The 24,409-nt window shown below is 41.3% G+C and overlaps 2 protein-coding genes across 4 annotated transcripts in view; one reads left to right on the top strand and one right to left on the bottom strand.

Annotated features, from left to right (window-relative positions):
* Positions 1-960: 960 nt before the first annotated feature.
* LOC110980300 (cytochrome c oxidase subunit 6B1-like) lies at positions 961-6,188 on the top strand. Its single transcript, XM_022236869.2, has 3 exons — positions 961-1,118; positions 4,066-4,282; positions 5,094-6,188. The coding sequence occupies exons 2-3, from the start codon at positions 4,082-4,084 to the stop codon at positions 5,145-5,147; spliced, it is 255 nt and encodes an 84-aa protein (XP_022092561.1). The 5' UTR covers positions 961-1,118; positions 4,066-4,081; the 3' UTR covers positions 5,148-6,188.
* Positions 6,189-6,356: 168 nt separating this feature from the next.
* LOC110980299 (katanin-interacting protein-like) overlaps positions 6,357-24,409 on the bottom strand; it is a 31,973-nt gene continuing 13,920 nt past the window's right edge. Inside the window, exons 20-40 of one of the 3 annotated variants that reach the window (XM_022236866.2) lie at positions 24,057-24,107; positions 21,946-21,998; positions 21,462-21,545; positions 20,672-20,890; positions 20,443-20,512; positions 19,609-19,750; positions 18,920-19,117; positions 18,530-18,624; positions 18,171-18,213; positions 17,085-17,225; positions 16,073-16,298; positions 15,254-15,431; positions 14,690-14,855; positions 14,148-14,332; positions 13,715-13,779; positions 12,818-12,928; positions 12,162-12,301; positions 11,252-11,353; positions 10,773-10,933; positions 9,858-9,958; positions 6,357-8,872 (exon numbers count right to left, since the gene is read on the bottom strand). In XM_022236866.2, the coding sequence (XP_022092558.2) occupies positions 8,814-8,872; positions 9,858-9,958; positions 10,773-10,933; positions 11,252-11,353; positions 12,162-12,301; positions 12,818-12,928; positions 13,715-13,779; positions 14,148-14,332; positions 14,690-14,855; positions 15,254-15,431; positions 16,073-16,298; positions 17,085-17,225; positions 18,171-18,213; positions 18,530-18,624; positions 18,920-19,117; positions 19,609-19,750; positions 20,443-20,512; positions 20,672-20,890; positions 21,462-21,545; positions 21,946-21,998; positions 24,057-24,107 (2,590 nt within the window). In that variant the 3' untranslated portion in view covers positions 6,357-8,813. The remainder of the gene's footprint in view (positions 8,873-9,857; positions 9,959-10,772; positions 10,934-11,251; positions 11,354-12,161; positions 12,302-12,817; positions 12,929-13,714; positions 13,780-14,147; positions 14,333-14,689; positions 14,856-15,253; positions 15,432-16,072; positions 16,299-17,084; positions 17,226-18,170; positions 18,214-18,529; positions 18,625-18,919; positions 19,118-19,608; positions 19,751-20,442; positions 20,513-20,671; positions 20,891-21,461; positions 21,546-21,945; positions 21,999-24,056; positions 24,108-24,409) is intronic. The other 2 variants (XM_022236868.2, XM_022236867.2) reach the window with 2 other exon arrangements.

The following is a 24,409-nucleotide window of genomic DNA, read 5'->3' as shown; positions in this document are numbered from 1 at the left end:
ATCACCCATGAAGAATGTCAGACAAAACGTACTCCTCGGGCACCATAATTATATAATCTTCAGATGAACTTGGGAAAACAAGACCTTGGTTTTGATACTTTGACTTATACCAAAATGACTCAGTAAAATCACTGCTGGTTACCGACTTCAATCATTGCACTCCATAAACATCACTTGATAAAACTTGAAAAGCGGGACAAAGGAGCATATAAAGCGACAGAGTTGATAAAGGAAAGGACATTAACATCACGACGGCACTTGACAAGTATCTTGGAATTAATTCCTTTCACCGTTGAATGGTTTATCAGTCGGCTGCTGAGTACTTTGCTCCCCCCCCCAAAAAAAATCTTGGCGACGCGACAAGCCCCTCATCGCTCCCGCGCAACAGCGCCGCCGCAGCTGATGAAAGCTGGGGAAAGTTCGGGCGCGAACTATAGTTAGGCCAGTAGTCAGTGGCTTTTTAACAATGCGCATGCGCCATTAAGTTACACTCGACTCCAGTCGGTCTCTTTTTTTTTTATCTCATTGTTACTAAAATTTCAGCTTAGGCTGCGATTCCCGTAGCGTACAAGGTCACTGAAGCCTCGCACAATTATTTTCATGCGAATGGTTCCCTCTGTAATGATACATGAAATATGTTATTGGTAACCAGCGGTGTGACCACACCCCTGAGCCTGGTCCCAAATGGTCGACTAGACATGTCTGACCATACTGTAGTTCGAGCGCTGTTAGTCGACTATAGTTGTCGCTCGAACTTGCCCCTACTGTAGTGGTGTCGGTGAGTATAGTTGACCTCTGAATAGCGCCCTCTACCATACTCTGAACCGGTTCGACTGTGTCCCCAAAGCTAAGGAAGCCGTTGGGTAGCGGCTGCATGAATTCCCCATACGCTTACGTGTTTTGTCGGTCGTAGCCAAGTCATTTATAGACAGCCTCTTACGTACGTACGTACGTCATTTTGGATAGTCTGGAGCCGGGGAGCGCATTTAGTCACTTAGTACGACGACCACATGCGGCGGTTCTCAGTCGTCTCAATAGCGTTGAAACTTACTCATGTTACTGGCGAAAAAACATCGTTAGAAATTTCTTCTTGAAATCTGCGTCTAAAAGTAGATATTGTAAGTATAGATATCAAGGAATTAATTTGAACATTATGATTGACCAAAGTGAAGATCGGTTGTCATCGTAAATGGAACAAATTCGTATTTATTTAATTGAAATACTTTATTAAAAATGAAATTTCCCGGCTCCTAGCCCTACTTCATGTAGGCCGAGTCCTAGGACTAGTACAAGGCCTAGTCCTAGCCAACGGTTAGTCCAGGTTGGACCATGGAGGTAGAATCTACCTCCATGGTTGGACGTTGTCTTTATTTCATTACGACTGACGTAGTAGTAGTAGTAGGGTCAGGGAGTCCACCTGGACTAGCTAGCGGTACACTTATGCTTGCAGTGTTGCTCATTTTGCACTGTAATTTGCACTTCGTTAAGGTCCTCCAATAAGTTTCATACGAATGTCGTAGTTTCTATAATGACGGTAGCATTAACGTCATAAAGTCAACTTCCAAGCTAGTCACGGCATTGTAAAATACACAATTATGGAAAGGGTTCCATAATCATAAACACAAATATGATAAACGGGCAAAACGTGATGCCCCTGCACAAACCTAGGCCTTAAAATGCTAAAATAGCTCTACTGACTGACTGAGTGGATCGTTAGTATTCCTCTTGTTTGATTATGGACAGGATCGTCACACTAACGCTCCATGCCTGTACATATAGACCTAGTAAGGGAAAAACAGTTCTCAAAATTCCAAAGACTCACCAAAAATACTACTATCACCACCTACTCAGGCTACTGGCTTCCGTAAATGCCAACGTGGTTGGGGCTTCAATGATATTTCTGACTTCAAAATCTGTCAAAATCCGACCGTTTTTGCTTGACACACGCACAGCAGTTAAACTTTGTGCCGCCTGTTCCTTTCAAATGCACGGATCCAGATTTTGAATCCACAATAATCTATGGGCGAAACATGGTCCTCCCAGAAACACGCATGAGTGGCCCATAGGCCTACGTGGTCTGAGAACAAGACTTGTTGATCGTGACCTTTGCGGGCGCTACCAAGGACTGTTTCATGGTGCAAAATGTAGGCCCCTGCTTGCTGTAGGTATGTTGTACAGACAGAGTTGCCAGCCGATGCATGCATGTTGCTAGCGCTATGGCAGGCCCGACTTCCTTTTATTTTGGTACGATCTTTGCCGTTCAGTTTGGTCCTAGTATTGTCACAATCAGAGCAATTTTTTGGGTAGGTTTTCCCGCTCAAAGGTCGAAAACTGATGGAAAAAATCCCCACCTGACATCAAATTTATATTCATGTGATTTTGAACACACTGAGCTCGAGTGTGTATGCTAGGATTGTCACCGTGGAGGCCGATTTGACTAAAATTTGGCTAGCGGACCGGCAAGGTCAAACCCTGTTTATATTTTGTGGATTTCTTACAAAATAGTTTTCTCTAATTTAGGAAATGTTTTGTCATAAAAACTGCTAGTTATAATCGTCTCGGTTGAAAAATTGATTTCACACTCAAACATTTTCTGTTCCTGATTCAGAAGTTTTTGGAGCAATTCAGACATAAACCAAAAGTGTTGCCTGCATGGCACTTTGCACTTTGTCTTCAAAAATGATTTTGTGATGTCTGCTACATACGAGTAAATTACTGACAACATTTCCATGGAATGTGAAGATAACTTCAAATAAATAGCAGTCAAACTGAATACTTTTCGTTGTGGGAAACTAGGAAAATGGCTGATCTGGTTGACAAAGGCCTGGCTGTTCTGGGGTTTGCGTGTAGAGTGTGTATGTTTATACTCAGCAGATCGGATTGTGGTGTTGGCGTTCTCTGTTATGCAGGGGTCAGCGTGTTTCATGTTTGCAGTTAACTCCTTTTGTGTCTTTTTGACTCGATACATGCTGACACGCTAAGGGTGTTTGCGTGTTGGCTAAAATTCTGACCTGTACTGTACTAAGCCTATTCGGTAGGCCTTACTGATTCCTGACATTTTGAAAGCAGCCAGCAATAATAACATCGATAACCTTCCATTTGCTGTTGAACCTCTATTTTCTTCAAATCAAATCTTCTCCGAAAATCCAAAACAGTGTGGACAACATATATATTAAACTCTTCTTGAATGATTGTTTTTGGAGTGTGTATCCAACGTCATTAGCCAAACTCTTGAGCCTTTTCTTACTATCCATGTCTCTCATCACAAGATGATCTGCACCCAGCAGGGTCTGTGGTCGTTTAGTTGCGCGATACCACACATCACAAAAACAGGCATAGCATAATGAATGTTCGATAGTAGTTTGGATACCAGACCCAGTGATACCAACTATTCTCGTCAAGATTCCGTTGAGAAATGTCAGGGAAATCTGTGGTCAGGGAACCACATTAGTCCCATATCAGCTTGACCATTTTGGAAGGGGGGAAGTATCGTATAAACGTAATGGCCACAGAAGCCGATGTGTGCAGACGGTCTCATGATAAGAGACAAGAACGGTGAGAAAAAGCTCTGGCTCCACCCTCATTAACAGATTACATTGAATAGGATAGATTCAGGGCAAATGATCAAAAATGGCTTCTTTGTGGATAATGGTTTACTGGCAAAGTGTCACCAATATCAGTCTAAGTCTTGAACTGGCAATAGTTTCATCCATACAGCTATGAAACTGCCTGGCAAATGTAGTTTGGAAACTTGAATTTAACCCTACCCTTCCCCAACCACACAGAATTAAACAGTAGTAAAGTGTTTAATTCTGTGGGAATAGGTCTGGCAGGCCCATAACAGCTGGCTTTTGCATTGGGTTTGGCATACCTCAGAAAAACAAAGTCCCATATGGGTGTTTAACTTTGTGTGAATGGGGAAGGTTAGGGCCAGCAACCCTTGGGGGGTTAGGGTTAAGGAAGCTGCCCTTTCAGAGGGTAATTTTTGTTTAAAGTACTGTAGTAGCATAACCCAAAATGAGGCAAGAGGAGGTTGTTGTGTTAATGTGCATATTGACTTTACAGAAATCCAGTCAGCACCATGGGTGACGATCACGTCAAAACAGCTTTAGAGAACTACACGACGGCTCCCTTTGATGCCCGCTTCCCAAACACCAACCAGACCAAGAACTGTTGGCAGAACTACTACGACTATCACCGATGCTTGAAGCTCAAGGGAGAAGACTATGAACCATGTGAATGGTTCAAGAAGGTGTACAAGTCCATGTGTCCATTCGCCTGGGTGAGTTATGCGTAGTCCTGGATTAGATTGTTGCCTGGTTCTGTCCCAAAGTGCCCCTCAGACTGGCAAAGAACCTAGAGGCTGGTGGGAAGATTTCAAATAGGCGCAGGGTAAAGGTGTGAACGCCTTACATTTCCAAGACATTTGCTGGCATGTTCAGAATGTCCCATGCCAAGGTGCATGGAGCTGTGCATTCGCTGTGGAGTTACCCCCACCAGAGGGATGGCCTTCTTCTGTGACAATACCATCTTATATTCCCGTGTGGAGCAGACAGTGCCATGATTTTGCTGTGCTCACTAAAGTAGCCCCGGTACTTGCCAGCCGGGTTGATGTTCCCTATGTAATAACAGTATTTGTTACTTGAAAATAACATTGAAGCCTGATTGATTTCTTGTGTGACGTCGCGCTAGAGTGGTTGCCATCTGGCTTGGCAAATGAGACGATGTTTCCCTGAAGTCAAGTCACTTGGCTTTGATTATTTTCGTGCAGTTTGTCTTAAGATCAGGTTGTTTGATTTGCCATAATGTCTTTAAGGCACTGGGGAGATTTTCGGGGAAACAGCTCAATTGTGCTAATCAAAAACCTTGATATTTTTGCTTTACATTTGGGCCAAATTTGTGTGTGGATGTGTGTGTGTGGGGGGGTTGACCCCAGTAGATGTAATAGACAAGTCATAGCGTATCACTCAGTTTTGAAATTTGTGGCCAGCATTATATTGGGGTCTGATAACATTTTTTTTACCTTGAAATGAATCAAATGTTAATTTTTGTTCAGTGTCTTTTATTAACCATTTGTTTTTGTCTACCTTTAGGTTGAGAATTGGGACGATCAACGAGAGAACGGGACTTGGCCCTCCAAGATTTGATGACGGGGCCTGTCTTTGAGTGCTTAGGGGGTAACAGCGCTGAGATGCCATCACATTAGGAAACGTTATCTTATTTTAAGAAAAGACAGATGTTTTAGATCTGCACGGGGCCAAATTTTATGGAGCTGGATAGCAGAAAAATATTGCTAAGGGAATTTCTCTGTTGAGCAGAAATTGGTTTGAAATCCGACACAAGCAGTACGATCAATTTGGCTTGTTACTTTGTTTTGCCCAGCAAGTTGTGCTCTGCAACTCCATGAAATTGTCAGAAGCCTTGCCGAGGGATTGAGTGATTTTTACACAGAGGCAGAACAGTCTTTACAGTTAATACAAAAAGGGGAGCCAGTTTGCCTGCCGAGCTCAGCAAAGTCTGCTCTTGACTGTCGTCATCAATTCCAAAGTTTGGCAATTCCACACGTGGAACATTGCGGTTACCTTTGCACCTGTGTTGGCATTTGAAAATGGATTTGATCATTTAGTTATTGGAACAGTTTTTATGATACTAGAAGTGTGAATGTAATGCAGATATAAATATAAAAGACAATTCTTGGGAAAAAATTAACTCATTTTAATCAGTCAGTCACAACAGACGTACTGCATGGTATGTTTTTCATGTACTATGCATCTATTGCTCACCAAATCACATTAGCCCCTTCAAGCATGTTCAGAAAAGGAACCCAATTGCATGTCATTGAAGTTTTTTCGAACCTCGACAGAGACGTGTGCGTAGGCAGAGAGCTTTGAACCAAAGGACATATAAACTACTTTTTCCTCAAACCCTTTTATCCTGCAGTGTGCTTAAAGATGGTTTTGATATCATTGTACAAAACCCAAGTCACTGTCGCTTCATTCCTCTAACATATCAAAGAGTAATATTGTTGGAATGATTTAAAACTAACTGGAATTCATGGTCATTCTGGACTCTTTATATTTTCGTCTCAAATGCAATCCATCCTTATGAAGTTGTGTCTGTACTTTCACAAATACATGTAATAATTCTGTTTGAGTTGTTAGAATTAAAATTATTCCCAGTTATGAAAACGTCTGAGTTGTTTTATCTTAAATCTTGTTAATGTGTTGTAGTGTCAGTTTTGCGGTTATCTTTCTGTGTGAAGGACTGCAGGCTGATGGATCATTCATTTTTGATATTTTTTGGATATATTTTTAATTTATTCACATATAAGTTTGAGATGGGAACCAAAACACAAATTTGATTTCCAACAAGGACTCCACTTCATTGAAACAATAGCACATAAATTCAGTACGTGAATAGCATTGTTTAGATAGGAATAGTCCATCTTCACAGTGAGTGCATTTCAGAAGTCAAATGCATATATCCAGCCAGAAATGAGACCGAGGGGTACCCCCCAACATGTCCAATCGCTATACAAACACTAGACTATTGTTACCTAACACCCCCCCATGTCTGAAAAGAATTCCTCAGATTCCAGTGAAAAAATGACCAACACAAAGCGGGGAGGGGTTCTCTCCGTCTCATATCTTGCTTCATATGTAAATGCAGGAGCCACAATTGCCCAAGACTCTTTGACAAGCTCCTGTCATTTGATCTCTCTTAAGTAATCACCAAATGAATAAGTGAACAACGTCTTCATGGCACAGCAAAACTAGTAATTTGTCTCAGCAAATTAACAAATCAACATAAATAGTACTGCATAAAAGCCAGAACACAACACATGACAAAGGCACTATCTTCTCTTTGTTCTTAAAGATATTACAATAGAATAGTTATTTAAATGACCCTCAGGGTGCTTAACTACTAATTAATACCATCAAATTTGTTAACAATTTGGTTTTCTCTCAATAGTTTGTTCAATGGGTAATTCCAGAAATGAGGGGTCCATAAGTGTGAGATTTTTGTGTCCCGGTTACATCTGACCTTTGTTATTTGTAAACTATTACTATTTGTCTGGCAGGCAATTTGCATTAATTCATCACTCTTGGAAATTGTTTTGAACTTACAAAATCGTACATCAGATACGACAGGGATACAAAAAAAAAATAACCCCTAATTTCTGGAATTACCCCAATACATTTTGGCTAAGCTATTTCTTTTTACATTTCAACTATTAACATAAACATACCCAATTTAATTCAATTATATTCACTGCCGCACAAACATTTCAATGATTTCACCCAAATGTAGTATTTCAAAATATTCAAGCTTTCTGAGAGGGCAGGCTCACTCTTTGGCAGTAGGGATGTGTAAGTAGTGACAGTTGGCCAGTCTGTTCAGCTACTGAATACACACATTCTACCAGAAACTGAGCTTATCAAAGAACAGGTTTCCTGTGGAACTTTCGTCATTATTGACTGCGCATAACCAGTTCTAGACCAATTTTTTTGCCTCGTACTGTGCAGTAATACTTGAGTGGCAATGTTTAGCTCCTACCAAGCAGCTTCCTGAAATCAGACCTTTGGCTGGATGCTACTTCCAGGAAGCTGCTTGCAAACACTGATTGGCAAATTTCTAGTCTTCTCAAAATTCTTCTCAAAATCAGTCACAGGCAAAATACATGACATTTTGGCTTACCAACTGTTTCACATCAGCAATTTCTTTTTTTTTCTCAGCAAATTTGGGTGAGCGCTCTGTGAAAGTGGACCTTGACAGAAAAAAAATTCCTCTCAGTGTAATTGGAAACTGTAAAGGCACAAAATGTGTTGTTATCAAACTTGCCGTGTCCCTGACATGCATCAGGAATGTAGACACGGCACTGCACAGTTCTGGCTCCTCCAACTTTTGTATTCTATGAAGCCTATTCAATTTCTGCTCTGGCAACATCCAGTAAAAAACGTTTGAATCACGAAAATTCACAGGATGTAATCCAATGAAAAGAAGCAACTTGTCAACAACTCATTGAAAATTCTTGAAAGTCATTTCTGGTAGTACACACTCAAACACACAGTACAAATCAGGCGAATAGTACTCGTACAAGTAAGTCTGGTTTCTGAACCCCTCCCCCTTCTGACTACTCTCTCTACTCCATCTGTCCAATTTAAAAAATGATACACAAATATCTCTCCACCCCAAAAACTTCTAAACATAACATCCACAAGGGTATAATTTAATATAAGTACTGAGTTTTGATTTCAATTCATTCAATTTATAACTATGTGCACAGTATATATCTACAATTATATACAAGAACAATATACAATACTCAGCAGGAATATGAATACAAAATCGGAGAATCGCTGTTTGGAGAGCGAAAAAGTGTTTACATTGTTTACGGATGATTTCCTGTGACGTTATCAGCCTCAAATAATTTACTGAAGAGTTACATAATAATGTCTCTGATTCATCAAATACCAGGCATGACACATTTCCCATCTCACTTGAATTACCGTTCAAATATTCAACGGCACTCTCCTGATGGGGATTATGTGACTAAATTTATGACAAATATCAAATTTGCACGGGTCAGCTGCTGAATACATTGGATAGTAAGCACTGTACAAAGATTTCTAGGCAGTAACAAGTACACAGACTCAGAAATAACCATCAGATACCACGGTGTGCAAGGAGCAAGCTTTGCTATCAAGGCCAGTACCAGGTTTCTGGAGCAGTATTTGAACTAAACCCTGTCTCATTTCTGAGGTGAAATCACCCCTCCTCAGCCCCATGTTAACCTCAGCCTTCCACCTCTGCTACCTTCTTCTTGTTGACGTCCCACCGTGGCCGTGCACGCTGGTTTTGGGCCGCAAAGCTGCAAGAAAGAGACACAGCAACTTGTCTTTTATGGTTTGGAATTCACCAGCAAGATTTGACTGGACTCCTGCTCGGAATTTCTGCAAGGAACCAACAGTTGTTTGGTTGCCATGGCATCAAGCAGCGATATCATCATGGGATGTTTTGGCAATTTGTGGGATGTACAATGTAGTCCTCAACAGCTCTGTTGCTCTTGATTCAACCAACAAGGCCAACTGTTCATTACAAATTTAACTGTGGGGTCGTAGAATTGGCTAAAATTGGACAGGAATTCAAACAACGTAGGCCGTTGGATTTCAATATGCCAAATGGTACAGTGATCAAGAAGAGGTCAAATGACTTTCAAAACTGACATGTTAACAAGCGATGTCATCTTTATTTGATTAAAGGACTTCAAGATAGGCCTTATTGTGCTGTGCTGACCTTGTAACTTATTCTTGTGTAAAATGTTATTCCAAACTCAAAACGTCACAGAAATGAGGAAGCACCACGGTGCTTTTTCTCAGCTTTCCATTTATACTTTCCATTTTATCCATTTATACATACAAGGACCTGGGTAAGATTTCAGCCATTATCAAATGAGACACAACCAGTTTAGCATGTGAGCTTGAGTAAGATTCAAACCAAGAAAAGACATGAAAAAAGACAAGCACTACATCCTTAATGTAAATCTCCCAATCCTTAACAAGAGGACTCCAAATCCCAGTTACTTTATGACTAGGGAGAATTCGAATCAAGTACACAAGAGAAGGTAAAAAAAGCAGCATTACCTCAGAGAAACCCCTTAGCAGCCAGGTGGGACCAAAAACCTTATATATACACAGAACTTGAGCCTGATCCAAAGGTTAAGTGGGAAAATACCAATTCAAAACTTTTCCCCTAGTTAGTAGAGTCCTCAGTTGATATGTGTGATGCCTACGGTGGGATTCGAACCTACCACATAAGGGAAGGGGATTGAACCTGGCTGCACTGAGCATCCCTACCTGGGTCTGCCGGCCGGTTGGTTTGCTTCTTGGAATGGCTATGGCTGGCCATCACTGTGTAATCATTGGTCATCTTAACGTCCTGGTCATGGGGACTGTTACTGTATGGGCGGGAGGGGGGATGGTACGGGAAGGGGGGAAGATGACGTATCCGAAGGGATGGACAAAACGAGCGTGGAGAGAGAATGATGGAAGAACATGGAAGAGTTAGACAACGAGGGGTCATGTGTAAAGGGTGAGCACGGCCAACAGGGAAATATGGACGGCAAGAGTGCATTAAATTAAGGAAAAAATATCGGAGAAAAAAAAGTGAGAGATGAAAGGAGAGAAAGAAAAATCAATCAAATTAATGTGATATTACATGCAAGGAAAGCGATATTGGAAATGCACCGCTGGAGAAAAGGTTACATAGTCCACATTTGTTGGTCATTTTTTTCTTCGTCAGCTGGCATTTCATGCGCATGTCGCACAGGAACAGAGCACATGGAAATTTAAACTGAAACATATTTGACAAAAACAGAACATTTATTGCTTGGAAAAGAAACATAGCAGTTCCCAAGCCTGCAACAACTTATAGAAATGCATGACCTACATACAAAAATCTCCACAAATAGAAGAATAAATAGGGATGCGGAGAAGGCATTCCGTATTAATGCAAACACGCCCTGATAGTTAGAGTTTTTTCCATTCCACTATTGGTCAGGCAATACCACAAATTCTGAACAAGTGCAAGCCTTGCAGGAAGTGTCCTGTTGGAGTATGCCCCCAACTTTCCAGCACTCCTCATCATTCAAGATAATGAAATTCTATCATAATTAATATTTTGGCCAAATCAATCGAGCAGCAAAAAACTGCACCAGATGACATGATGTAACAGGAAGAGGAGAAGGACGAAGACGAGGAGGCGCATCTTACCGGATGATGGTGTGCCGCTCCTTGTGCCGGAGTTGCTCATTCTCTGTGAAGAGGATGGTGTGGTAAGGTGTGGGGAGGTCAAGGGTCGGCAGGATGCCCCGAGCTCCTGCCGTGACCTGACCCAGGATGCCATTGTAGACCAGAAGGTCGTCGACCAGAAGCTGTTTAAAAAACAAAATGACAAGACAGCAACAATTCTCAAAAGGAGGTCTCGTTTTTGTTTAAAATTGGATTAACATGCACAGTGACTCAAGCTTGTTATTTCAAACAATCCTGTCATTCTCATTTACCCAAAGTTTGAATCTTCTTCGTCTGTTCCAATTTATCAAAAGGAGAATAATATATCAATGGTTGGGACTCCCAATATTCTCCAGGGCAGCAAACTTGCAAAGCTGGTCGAAAAAAATGCCCTTTTATATTCAGATAAACACACAAGTTTCAACTATTCTTCTGAGCTCCATTTTTTTTCCAGAACTTACCCCAAACTCCTTGACACCCCTCGGAGGTGTTTTACTGTAGTTCCAGACTTTAATCATGGAGACAGCCACGGGTTGGTCAAAGATGACATACACTCTGTTGATCTAAAGCATGTTTACAAAAACAGTAAACACTTGTCAAGGAGCCAATTATAAAACTCTGAAAGAATGATCTGTTATCTGAGATTTGGGGTAAAAAAACTGTGTATGCAGAGTTTTTTAAGTGCACTGTTTTAGGTTCCGCGGCAAAAAAACTAACCAATACACTGCAGATACGCGTAAAGAAGCCCTATAGCATTTAATGTATTTGTTATGAACTGCACGGATAGCAGACACAGGTATCAGACAGTATACATGAACCCCTCATGAAGACAGGCTGGCATTGCATCACACATAATATAAACCAACTACACTGCAACTGTTAATTACCACGGTTAACTTCTCAACTGCTTCAGGTAGAATTCAATTAAAAAGCGGAGGTAAAATGCTGGGTCAAACCTTCAGAGGCCGTGTCCAAAACGGGCTTCCAGAACTACGGCTAGGTCTATTGTCTGTGCGTCTCCGCACATTTCCAATGTAGTGAAGACCTAGACCTAGCTCTAGACAAGAGATTCGGATGCAGCCAGAGTCTCAGAAGAAGACCGAGAAGAAAAATATGTTGGGCAATCAAGCCCAAAGTTTCAAATTGGGATTTCTAGTCCGTGCCTCAAGCTAAGATGTATATCCAAACATGATGTTGTCGGTCATGAGTCCACTGACCAACGCCCTTCCAGCTGTGAAGCCTAGACTTGCTCATGAAGTGTCAACCTTAAGCCAAGGATCAATTCTGGTATCCAATAAATGACGGTATGGGTGAAGCATTTTCAGCAAACTCCAAACAGGCAGGTGTAGAGACTGATTACCCCTTTCTTACCACATGAGGGAGTATGGGTGCCAGCCACATGTGACTACCGTCTGACGTATCATTGATGCCGTCGACGAGTTTGTCCGGAGTACGGATGTCATCAGTCACATCTTCTAGGACATTAACACTTGAAGGATACGCTGCTACATCTGGTTGATAAATTCAGTTAAGACAAAATCATTCCTGTTTTTCAGTCTTTGAGGTGAGATATTGAGCACTGTTTCATAAGAATGACTAACATTACAGAGGTGAAAATTGTACCGATATGAGTGCATGAACAAGTGCTTCAACCTTTGGGTTGTTGGGAGGTAGAATTCGATGAATATGAGTAGCAAACAAGAATGAAACCTTCCAAACTGAGTTGAATAAAATACATTCACACTTTCACTGGGGTTGGGTTGAGTTTGGATATCGGTTGGGTTGGGTTTGGGTTGGGTCTGCATATCGGTTGGGATGGGTTTGGCTCGGGTTGGGTTTGGGTTGGGTTCAGATATCGGTTAGGTTAGGATGGGTTGGGTTGGGTTTGGGTTCAGATATCAGTTAGGTTAGGATGGGTTGGGTTGGGTTTGGGTTGGGGTGGGTGTGGTTGGGTTGGGAGGGGTTGGGTGTAGTTGGGTTGGGTTGGGTGTGGTTGGGTTGGGGGAACACTGGTCAATCAAGGATACTGGTCTCTGTCAGAACAATCTTGTCTCCATTGGCATCATAGAACTCCAGTCCATTCAGCCCAATATAGTAAGGATCACCCCAGGTTGAGATCAGCTGCAACTGGAAAACAACTGAACAGGTGATTAAGGAAATCCTCAGAAAGGAACAGTGAACACTCACATGAAAGGTAATTTTATATCTGGTATGAAAATTCTTTCTTTTTAATGTGCCCTTTAAAAATTGAATGGTTATGAAAACGTGACACTGACCACATCAGAACAAACCAGTTTTCTCAGAACAGAAATTGTAACCAGGTACCGTAAGTCTTAAAGACATTTTTCAGCAAGTTTGGTCTAAATTTGCTTTAGAATGAGCAAACTGAACACTTTATTTTGATCCATCACTCATTCCTGAGGAACATGGACATGATGTGGGTAAAACTGTGACACTGAAAGTTTCTACTGTTTTACATTATTTTAGAGGCCCTTGGCTCAAAAGTGACTCGATGACTAGTGACTCCTTTTGCTAGATTGGGTCCCAACTATCCTTCCAGTGATGTACAACATTAGTCGTCTCCTGACGACGGACAGAGCATTCTGTCCGAAACATTGAGTACCTTCCCGTTCTTTTCAGAACCGCACATGCTCAGAAAGAGATATCCTTGCATGGTGCTACCGCAAACCTCTATAACTTGCTACCTTAAGCATGAAAAGCTTCAAAGCTCAACGCTAGTGGTATCAGGTTACCCAACATCTTTCAGATACGGCATTAATCTTGTCCCAATCTGGCAATTTGGGAAAAAGAACAATCTCATCAGACAGTAGCTGATGCTGGTGACACATGGTTGGCTTCTTGATGGATGGACTTGGCCGTTTTTATCCAGCCAATAGAGGGGGTAATATACTTTCAAAGGATACATCCACAAGGCATGTGCATGGGTACGTACTCCTGACTGGGCTCCTCCATTGCAACCAGACTTTGCCTATTAAACAAAAAAAAACAGTCACTTCTTGTCAGTGGACGAAACAGTCCAGTACGTTGGCAGAGTACTATTTTATTTCCTGTTTTTTCCATGACAACTTAAGAAGGATCACATTTCCTTCAAGCACCTTATTTAATACTTTTGATTACAGATTCTTTTCCGGGGGGTTCCATGTGCATATAGTTTGAATTAAAAAATAATTGGCAAGATTTTTTTTTTTAGAAATTAATGTCTTCAAAAACCACAGTTACAGATTGTTCTGCAAGATTCACTCCATCCATAATAGAAATAATCATTTCAAATTTGTCTAGTAATTTTTCTTTTTTCAAAACTGGAGAGCACCACTGACAAAAACCCCAGACAGCTACCTCAGGGCCTCTGGCACTGGCTTTGCTTGCATGGCTTGCTGGTTGAGTAGAGGTGTCGACTTGTAATCGCTGAAGCTGATCTCCTGAGCAAAGTCAAAATGGCAGTATCCCGGCCCCTTCCTGATCAGGTAGCCCTCGCTTGGTGAGATCCTTTTGCTGTCCATGTAGACATGCACTATCTTAGCCTGGCAAAAAAAAAAAAAGCAACAGGAGGTTAAGAAATCAGAAGCTCGAAAATTTGAACAAATTTGCATAAACGTTGCATAAGTTTCCAGAGATTAAAATAGTTGCAAAGGACAACTCCATCCCAAGCAATTAACTACCACATGAGCTACATGATCTGAAGAGACATTTCCTCACAGACTTGGGTATTTTAAGTTGACACACATATACTTACACAAAAGTGGCCATAGAGTCCACCTAGATCAAGTGTATGACATTTCTATCAAAGCTTTGGGGAAACAGCACCAACCTACTCAACTCAAAGATATTTCCCCGTATAGATAACAAGCTTCAGGCTAGCTTCATTCCTCTTTACTCACTCCTCTGTAGGTGTCCTCCGGTGTCTTATTATAGTTCCATATTCTCAGTCCTGATGTCTGCACCTCCTGGCCAAAATCTATGGTGATGATATGATCCTCCCCCTCGGTGAATGGTATCAGCCACATGTGCTCATCACTGGTAGTGACATTGGCATTGTCGATTAACCTAAATGGGGAGAAGACAAAGTAAAATGAATAGTAAAGACAAACCTTTGGAAAGTTTGATTTTCTACCAACTTCTGACTGATCATTTTTTTTTAATCCCGAATAATACACAGGCACAGACTGACAAGAGACATAGACGTAGCTCTAGAAGACTGTTTCTGATAGCGCCTTTGGGCCAGTTTATTTCACACAGACCTTGATCTCCATAAGTGATCCCATCGCTGGTTCCCTCCATCTATTAGGTGGGTTCTGATATCAGTGAACCAACAACAAATTATCAATCAAGATTCAGATTCATGTGAAACAAACAAGGCCACACTTTCTATGAGAAAAAAAATCAGTTGATATAAAGTCAAAGTCCTCTTCCAAATGTCCAAAATGTTGGTGTGATGAACTGACTTGTCTAATGTGCGGTCGTCCCTTCCGTATCCAGGGAGATGATTCAAGTCCCGGGGCTTAGCATCCATCATTGCCATAGTGACCGGGATCGCATCTCCCTCTGGATCTAGAATGTCCAAGCCAGTCAGGCCCAGGTAGTGGATGTCACCCCAGGTGGAGGTGAAATTCAGTTTCAGATCTGAAAAATCAAATACATAAACTGTAACAGAACTTTACTTACGCCAAGACTGCAATAAATGTGTGTGTATTCAGAGATATGAAATACGTATATTTCAAGAATTAAATATAAATAAAAAATAACAATACTTGTAACTGATGATAATTGTGGACAGGAGTTCTTTGATTTCTAAAAGAGTCTGATTTGTTCAAGGGCTTTAACCCTGAAAACCAGTTACTGCATAGTTACTGCTAACTTCATTCATTGGGTTTTGGTAACAAAATATTTCAATCAAAACATCATACAGAAAGTAAAACCAAGACATATCCTGAGGTAATTTTGACATAATTGGACATAAAAACAGGTAGAGCTGACTATGTCCAGGGGTATCATTAATCTGAAATTGTAGAGCAAAGCGTCAAATTATTTCACACTGTCAAGAATGCAACTTTCTGATGAAACAGTTATCTCAAAATTCCAAGATCTACTGATACAAGCCAATGAGAGTCCATGACGCCAGCTCAGAGTAACTGGATTTTAGCTCACATTTTGTGGAAATGTAGTAACTGGCCTCAAATTGAAAAGCAAAATGGCTAAAATGAAAAATGAAGACAAACTGAAACTCATCACAAGCAACGGAATATCTGAAATCAAAAACATACATCTACAAGTGAATACCACATCCTCATCGCTGTCAGCTCTAGTGAACGGCCCGGTGAGTTGTGGTGTAGGGGTTTGTGTATCACCCTCTATGTCCTCGTCCCCGGGGAAGAATCCAGGATGCTGCTGGTGGTACTCTGCCCCACCCACTGTGGGTTCATCATCGGCCATGATTTCCCTGACCGCCTTCTTGTCGCGGAACATCCGAGCCTGGGTCATAGGTCGCTCCTGAAAAGGATCAGCAAGTTTTTTGAAACTCTCGCTTTCACCCAGTTCTGTGCCTTGGATGTACGAGATCATAATTCTCCTTCATTTGAATCCCAGGATAGCATCGCCAAGACTATGCCAATACACATATAGCTGCATGTCTGACGTACATTTTTAACTTTTTGACACAGATTTGCTCACCTGCATAACAAGCGGTGCTTATATATCAATTTGTACTCAAAGGTGCTACAATGTTTCACATATATTACTCAAAGGTGCTACAATGTTTCACATGTATTACTCAAAGGTGCTACAATGTTTCACATGTATTACTCAAAGGTGCTACAATGTTTCACATATATTACTCAAAGGTGCTACAATATTTCACATATATTACTCAAAGGTGTTACAATGTTTCACATATATTACTAAAAAGTGCGACAATGTTTCACATATATTACTCAAAGGTGCTACAATGTTTCACATATATTACTCAAAGGTGCTACGATGTTTCACATATATTACCCCTGTTCGGTCATGAGATAAACCAACTGCAGCAGGTTGAGATTGGCACAATTTTGATCTCCACCCTCACAGGTACCCATTTGCTCTTCTAAGCAGGACGAGACGGTTGTAGTAAAGTGTCTTGCCAAAGGAACACAAGTACCATCGTCATGCTTAGGGTGCGTCCACCAGCAAAACCACTAGGCTGCGGTATTCTACAAGACGCGCTCTACTAGCCTTCCAGGCATTAGGCAAGAGGGAGGTGGGGAAAGTAAAGATGGCTGATGGGGGCAGGTCACTAACCTCTCCTTGGTCGGCCGTCTTGGGCCTCGGCGTCGTGTCCTCATCTTGACTTGAGCTGAACCAATCCTCCTCAGCAGCGTATGCCTCATCGTGTCTGGAGATTAATTCTAGAATGTCTTCATCCTCAGTAAATAAGATGGTCTGTAGAAACATGAATATTGATCGCAGTGAAGACGGTATCATCTACAACTGGTTTGTATTCATAGAGAGTAGAGTCTAAATTTGAAACATTTGACACCAAAATATATTCATCATTAAAATGTGGTTTTTCTCCTGCACTGCTTAACAAATCCCATCTAGTCACTCACAAGTTAACCACATGCTGCTGGGGAGCTCGATTTCGGACACATATTCTTTATATGCACAGCCAGGGTGTCCGAAATCAGACAAAGGGAACTGGGCCTTGTAACAAAAGACTGTACTCGTAACAAAAGACCAGGCTGCTGGGAATTACCAACATTTTTTCACTGTCAACAGCGGCGATTATCCAGCTTTTTTTAAAAACAGTATACCACTGTTTGTGGCATTCAGTGCGAGCGGATTTCCACCGGGGACAAAAGCGCTCCAACACCGCAGCGATGAGCCACACATTACTGCTACACGCTAATCTGGCCCCTATTGAAAAGAGGTCAACGGCGCACAGTGCCAGTTTTGCGAACAAAAGAAAATTACGCAACAACACAAATTGGGCTCTTTTTACAAGGCAGCAGGCTAGACCTGGCTGAAATACTCCGGCGTCAATAGATGTTGTCTGTCAGATTAGAGTAGAAACCAGACAGTCATTCATGTTGGTGTAAGTGTCCAGTAAATGAAGATATGAATTTTTAAAGAATTTGGAAAACGGAAAAAATGAAAAATACTCCGGCCCAGCAGAATCAACATTTGTAAAATGCCCCCAGCCTGAACCGGTTAACAGTGTTTTTCAAGTTGTTTGAAAAGTATTTAAATGAAGAATCCTCTCATATTCTTTCTGGATGAAAATGACCTTGTACCAAGTTTCAATACTTGAGCCGATATAAATGCTGGTCTGTATGTTCCTAGTTTGCTCTGAATAGGGCAACAATCAGCATGGATTTCTTGACTTACATCACCAAAACTGCCCGTTTCTCCTTCGGCTATGCCCGAGGCCCTGCAGGAAGGTCAAATGAAATTGAAAATCAAATTAACGTCAAGCAAAAAGATTTGGGGACACGTAGTTGGCTTTCCCTGTCTTTAACAACCACTAAGTGTACACTGTGCGAATTTGGTTTCAAGCCTGCTTGCCTTGGCTCTCTGATGCGGCCATCAGCTATTTCTGAAACTGATTTTCTTTCACTGAACTATTTCTGTGCCAAAGTGGTAAAAAACAAAACAAACTGTGGGTCTTTCTTTTTATCTTTGCAGGATTGCTGATTCGAAAGTTGTCACTCCTTTGGTTTAATAATGCTTCAGGAGGAAATGGTCACCTTTCAATCTCTCCTTTGAAGATATACAGGCCGTCCAATGAGATTTCAATATCTCTGGCTCCTCGGAAAGAGTGAATTCGAGACTTGTTGTAGTTCTATAGGCAAAAAAACCCCATATTTTTGTTACATGACCACAACCATGCATACATCACAAGTTGAATAAAAATAGGCATGAAAGATGTAAGTGAATCACAAACAAAACCAGTGTAAGAACTTCTGAAATTTACACTATATGCTTTCAAAAATATTTCAGACAACAATCAATTTTCTCAAAACGCCACACCATGTAAAACACAATTCACAATACCACTAAAATCCCCACACCACTCACACACCATAGAGAACCCATGAAGAATATAAACTAAATAACAACCAAAATATTTAACCCACCCATATTCTTATCATAGCCACTTTGGCTGGCGACTCGAACACCACTTGTATGAAGTGGTTGGTGCCTGGCGTATAGGGAGCCAACCACATGTGGGTGTCATCCCTAGTGCGGTTCACACCATCGATGAGGTTGGATACCACACGAGGGTCGTTGCCGTAGTCGGGTAAGATGTTGATGTCACTGGGGTCAGCTGAGATCTGCAAATGGGAAAATTATGGTCATTACAGAAAAAAAGGATGTGGATCAGAGAAAATAAGGCCGAAACAGGTAACATAACTGCAAAGCTTTATTGCTGTCAAAAGCTACAAAGGTACGCCCATGCCTCTTTTGTTGTGTTAGTGAGTTTTCAAAATCTTTTTGTGGCATATATCCGATGGCCCCCTTGAATGGTGGAAAACACTGTGCTCTGCAAAATACATATCACAATGCTCACCGCCATTGGTGGGGGCCACTGCAAATGACCAGTGACAGCAGTATCATGGTCAATATATTTGTCTATATAGCGTTAGGGTTCAGGAACTAAGGGGTGGGATGGGGTCTGCCAATAATTAGAAGTTGCTTTTTATGCAAAATGATTCCTTGATATAAGTCATCTTCAAAACTATTTTTTTTAAAAACCTGTTTTTCTTGCTTACTGTGGGAACATGATTGGCAGGGTTAAATCAAATAACGGTTTTCTGACACACACCTCAACTATATTGACTGGTTCCCCGTCACTCTTGAAGATCTCAATTCCGTTGAGACCAATGTAATGTTTGTCACCCCACGTTGTGCGGATGTTGATGGTTAGTCTCTGTCCCATCGGTAACAAGGGAATCTCGAACTCATCACTGTGGAAAGAAACAAAATTCTGAGTGTGGATGTCCCTTGAGACTATCACGAGACCCAAAACGATCATTGCAAGACTAACACGATATCAAGAATTCAAGTCACAAACCACTGAAATGAACTGCAACCAAAAGCATTCATGTGTCGATGTTCAAGCTGTTATTTGTGACTAGTTTTGTAACTGGTTGTCTTGACTACAATACTGGTCTTGGGTGACGGGAAGAGCAGTGACATCAGAATGCTCTCATGCATGGCAGTGATTTGGAATGACTTGTGATGTGTTTGTAGGGGCATGTGGGGACTGGTGATGGCCTGCGCAACAACACTGAAAGTAACTCAGTCTAGATGTATCCCGTGTGGGCATTCACCCAAACTCTCCTGACATTAGAGCTAAGAACCATCCTGAATGCCACACTGAGCAGCAAACCAATGACACTTTCTTTGTACCTCAGAAAAACTAGGGAATCAATCAATTATAAAGCCCCATGTAAAGTACACGCGGCTGGGCTCTGTACAGTCCTGAAAATCAGACACTAGATTTGGATAGATTTGGGGTATTAGAGTTCAAGACAAGGCATCCATCCCTGGACTTTTTTACCACCAATACCATGAAGACATCGAGGGCTGATGATCTATTCAAACTTTGGCAACTTTTTCTTTTGACAGGTGAACGACAACAAACAAACTGATGTACCTGCTATCATCTTTAGCTTCTTCCAGCTGTGCCAACTTTCGTCCAGTCAGGTATTCATCAAGTGAATCACCTAAATACACATACAATACTGATTAACTGCTAGACACTAGAACCGTGACACATTTCAACTCTGGCAAACTTTACTGCAAAATACTCCAAGACATAAATAATTTTTATGCGCATTTTTCCATGGCAGGCACACACTGGCCCTCAACTCATAACAACGTACCGGCGACGTCGGTGTTGACGTTGGCGGAGATCCGTCCCATCTGGGATTTGTTGAAGAGGTTCAGCGAGGACCAGGACTCTTCCAGGCTCAGCTCTCTCTGGGCCCGCCACTGGGCCCGCCTCCTACTGCCAACAGGCTCCTCCTCCAAATCGTCACTGTCTCCGATTGAGACGTCCCGCTGCCTCCACCTTGTGTCCTCATGCTCGTCCGCTAGCAACCCTTCAGATGCACAAGTACACCAACAATCTCACAAATTAGGCTTTCAAATTTTACATCGTGGTACTAAGTACTGACTGCGTTCTCGGGTACAGACTTCTTTCAATTATTTGCCTTTGTGAAATAACTGACTTATGACTTAGGCCGTTTTCCAATACTCAACTTCGGCTCCGTCTCAGGCTTCAACTGTTTTTTAACTAGCTGACGTTGAAGCTGTAAGCGCAGTAATTAGTTTAATAGTGCCACAAAACATCAAATAAGATGCAAGAGAGCCAGAAATTACAGTAATCCAATTTAATTTAAACGCTTCAGGCCCACAATCGGGGATTGGTTTTGGGAACGAAGCCTGAGACGGAGATGAAGTTAAGTATTGGAAAAGAGCCCTGACGTACCAAGATGTACTTTGCCTCAGGGGCATAAAGTCCAGACAGAAAGTACATCTTTAGAAACAGATATGAGCTGCATATGCCTGTACCACTGTTGAAATATGTACAAGGGAAAGTCACCAATTCTTGGCAATCTTCTTTGTCTAAAAGTACAAGTGGGGGAAGGAAACAAGGTCAATTACACTCACTGGCTGCATCGTCTTCCTTCTCGTCTTCTCCTGCATGGATGAAGTCACTGCTTGGTTCGGGGTCTGCTGTAGTATTTTCATCATCTTTTCAACAGGTAAACAGAAAGATAAAAAGGAAAATAAAAGACTGATGTGTGATTTCCATAAACACTGGTTAATGGATTTGGTTGTCAATTATTGTTATCATCAAGCAAAAAAGTTTGAAAAAAAAGGTGAGAAATCTTCTTGAATTACAGGCACTGTTTCCAAGAACGGATCTCAAAGCCGCTCTTCCAATATACATAATTTTTGACAGAGACATACCTTTAACTTTCACATTCAATTCATCATTTTAAGATGAACAAGAAATTAAAAAATAGTAACTACCACAAATTAGATAAAATTTGCTCCATAAAAATGTATCAATATGGAAAATGTGCACGAAAAGAATTCAGAAAAATACAAGGAAAGTGAAAGGGTTGTTCAAAAGGGGTGAGATACTCACTAAAATTACTCAACCACGGTGGCTTCTTCAATGTTTTCTTTGACTGAGTGCCACTGTTCAAAACAGAAAAAGAAAGAAAAAATATTGTTAACTGTTCACTGAAATTTACATTGTGGCACGCAAATTTCAGTAGTCAGTTCTGCCTTTTACCATTCATTACTTAATTGGTCAGCAGTGTTAAAGTCAAGTCCAGCCAAACTCCCTTTATAAGTCCAGTTACAAGCCCATTCTGGAGTCCAGTTACAAGCCCATTCTGGAGTCTAGTTACAAGCCCTTTCAAAAGACAATAACAAGCAACAGGGTGAACACTGTCACAGTTCACTTGAACAGCCTGTGACTTGGCTAAAAAACTGGATGACTTGCGGTGGCCTTGCAGGGACTTGTGATGGACTTAACTTCAACAGTGATACCCAATGCTTTCTAAGAGCTCTTCAGTAAGATACTGTGTTTGCTTGGGTGGGACTGGAACCCAACTTCCTGCTAGACTAGAAGGAGATTAATGAAGGGGAAAGCAAGCTGTTTGAATTTACATCTATCTGATGCAAACTTCCATCAGTAGTCATTAACTGCAGTGCCCTCTCACACAAGCAGACACCAACAAGTTTTGATCAAAGCTATTGTGGCTGGTACAATTATGCTTGAAGGAGGGGTGGGCAGAAAGGGAACATGACCAGCCAGAGGTGCAAAGTATTACAGGAGCAGTTCTGTTTGTCTCTTGAAACTTGACGCAAATTCCATTTCTAACATTTACGTATATTAAATGTTGCCTTTTTTAAGTGATCTAAATACGACAACGTCAACCAATGGGTACCTCTTTCTTTCTGCTTGATGTTGTGAATACAAGGAAATTTGAATATAACAAAATGAGAAAAAAAAGCCCCCCAAAAAACGAAGCAAAACAGAAAAAAAAGGCAGTACAGATTTATGATACATGCAATGCTATTTGTGACAGAAGATTGGCACTACGAGCTGCATGCAGGAAATCCCATTTTCCCTAAGGCTACCTTTTGGTGTGGGGGGGGGGAGAGTTTCAGGGAAAGGAAGTAAGAGGTTGTTGGCAAAAGCAGGGTTACATTACAGAAAACACAACAGGTATAAGCACGGTATGAAAGAGTGGTGTATCCAGCAGGGGAAAAGTTGCCCAGACTAGATTGCCAATCTCTTAGGGATTAACAACGGAAGTAATTTAGAAATGGCACTGGGGAGGGGAGGGTTCGTTTTCGTGGCTGGGCTCATAACATGAGATATAAAAGAACAACACATCAGCAGATTAATTTGAGAAGAGTTGGAAAATCCTAACAAAGCAAAAGCTTGTGTAAGGCATGCCATGTTTACAAAAATACACAGATAAATCTGAAACAAATAGAAAACCAAATTGGAAAAAAAAACAAAAAACAGACAGTTGTAGTAGCAAAAGAACATTCAACTTTGTTCCCTTCCCTAGACCCAAAAGGTGGGTCCACCTGCTGGTTAGGTAGCACCTATGGGTATCAGCATTCCATGGCAGTTTAAACAAATGAAGATTATGGATTGTATGGATAATATTTTGGTGAAAAAAGGAAAATGTAAAAAAACCTTTTCCATACCAATGAGAAGTCACATCGGTTTTACCAATCCTGGTCCCCAATTATATCCATGCCAGTGTAAGTTTAAACAATGTCTGTTCTTTCAACGGATTTTCTCTCCAACTAAACATCATTTTTCAATTTTTGGGCAACACCAGTGTCAATGTGATGGGGAAAAAATACCAGGGTCAATACCAGCGTTTCACAATAGTACACCTCCAAGAGTGTGCAATGCATTGGCTAATCACAATGCGCGAAATCTGTTGACCCAGTGCGTGTTTGGAAAGGGTTGACAGAATTCGCATGAAGTGATTGGCCAGCGCGTCGCAAACTCTTGTAGGCCCACTATTGTGAATCGCCCGTATTCAATTTCTACTTTGAATTTTTATGCACAAAGGTGAAATAGATCACAGAAGAATACTTGCATCTGGGGTCCTTACATGCAGACATACTGAAAAAACAATCGCGAAAGAGTTTGAAAAGCCTGCGCTCCATGTGCATTCATGCTTTTACATTTGATTGCTACAGCTTACAACAGAGACTTACTTAGCCTGCCTATCACAAGATGGGCGGAGCCACTTGGGCCTCTCTTTGCTTCTAAAAGAGGTGGAGAAAAGGAGGACCAAAGGAGTACAGACAACATGGGAAAGAATACTAACAAGGAACGTAAGACATGTGATGCGATTTCACAGAACTGCTTAGGCCATCAACTTGTAACTTAGCATTTATGGCTTACCAACCAAAAACGTTGCGCAATGTGCATTAAATTACCACCGACGCCCACCTAAAGTTTACTCATACAATATGCTTAATGAGCAACAATCAGCTACTTTATAAGAAATGCAACACTGCTAAGCTCATTTTATTCTAATCTGCTTAGCAGAAAGTGTGAGGACAGA

This window comes from Acanthaster planci, linkage group LG07 (genome assembly GCF_054643075.1).
Source record: "Acanthaster planci isolate LZ-2023a linkage group LG07, COTS_SCS, whole genome shotgun sequence".
Classification (NCBI taxonomy): domain Eukaryota; kingdom Metazoa; phylum Echinodermata; class Asteroidea; order Valvatida; family Acanthasteridae; genus Acanthaster; species Acanthaster planci.
This window is presented reverse-complemented; position numbering and strand designations above follow the sequence as displayed.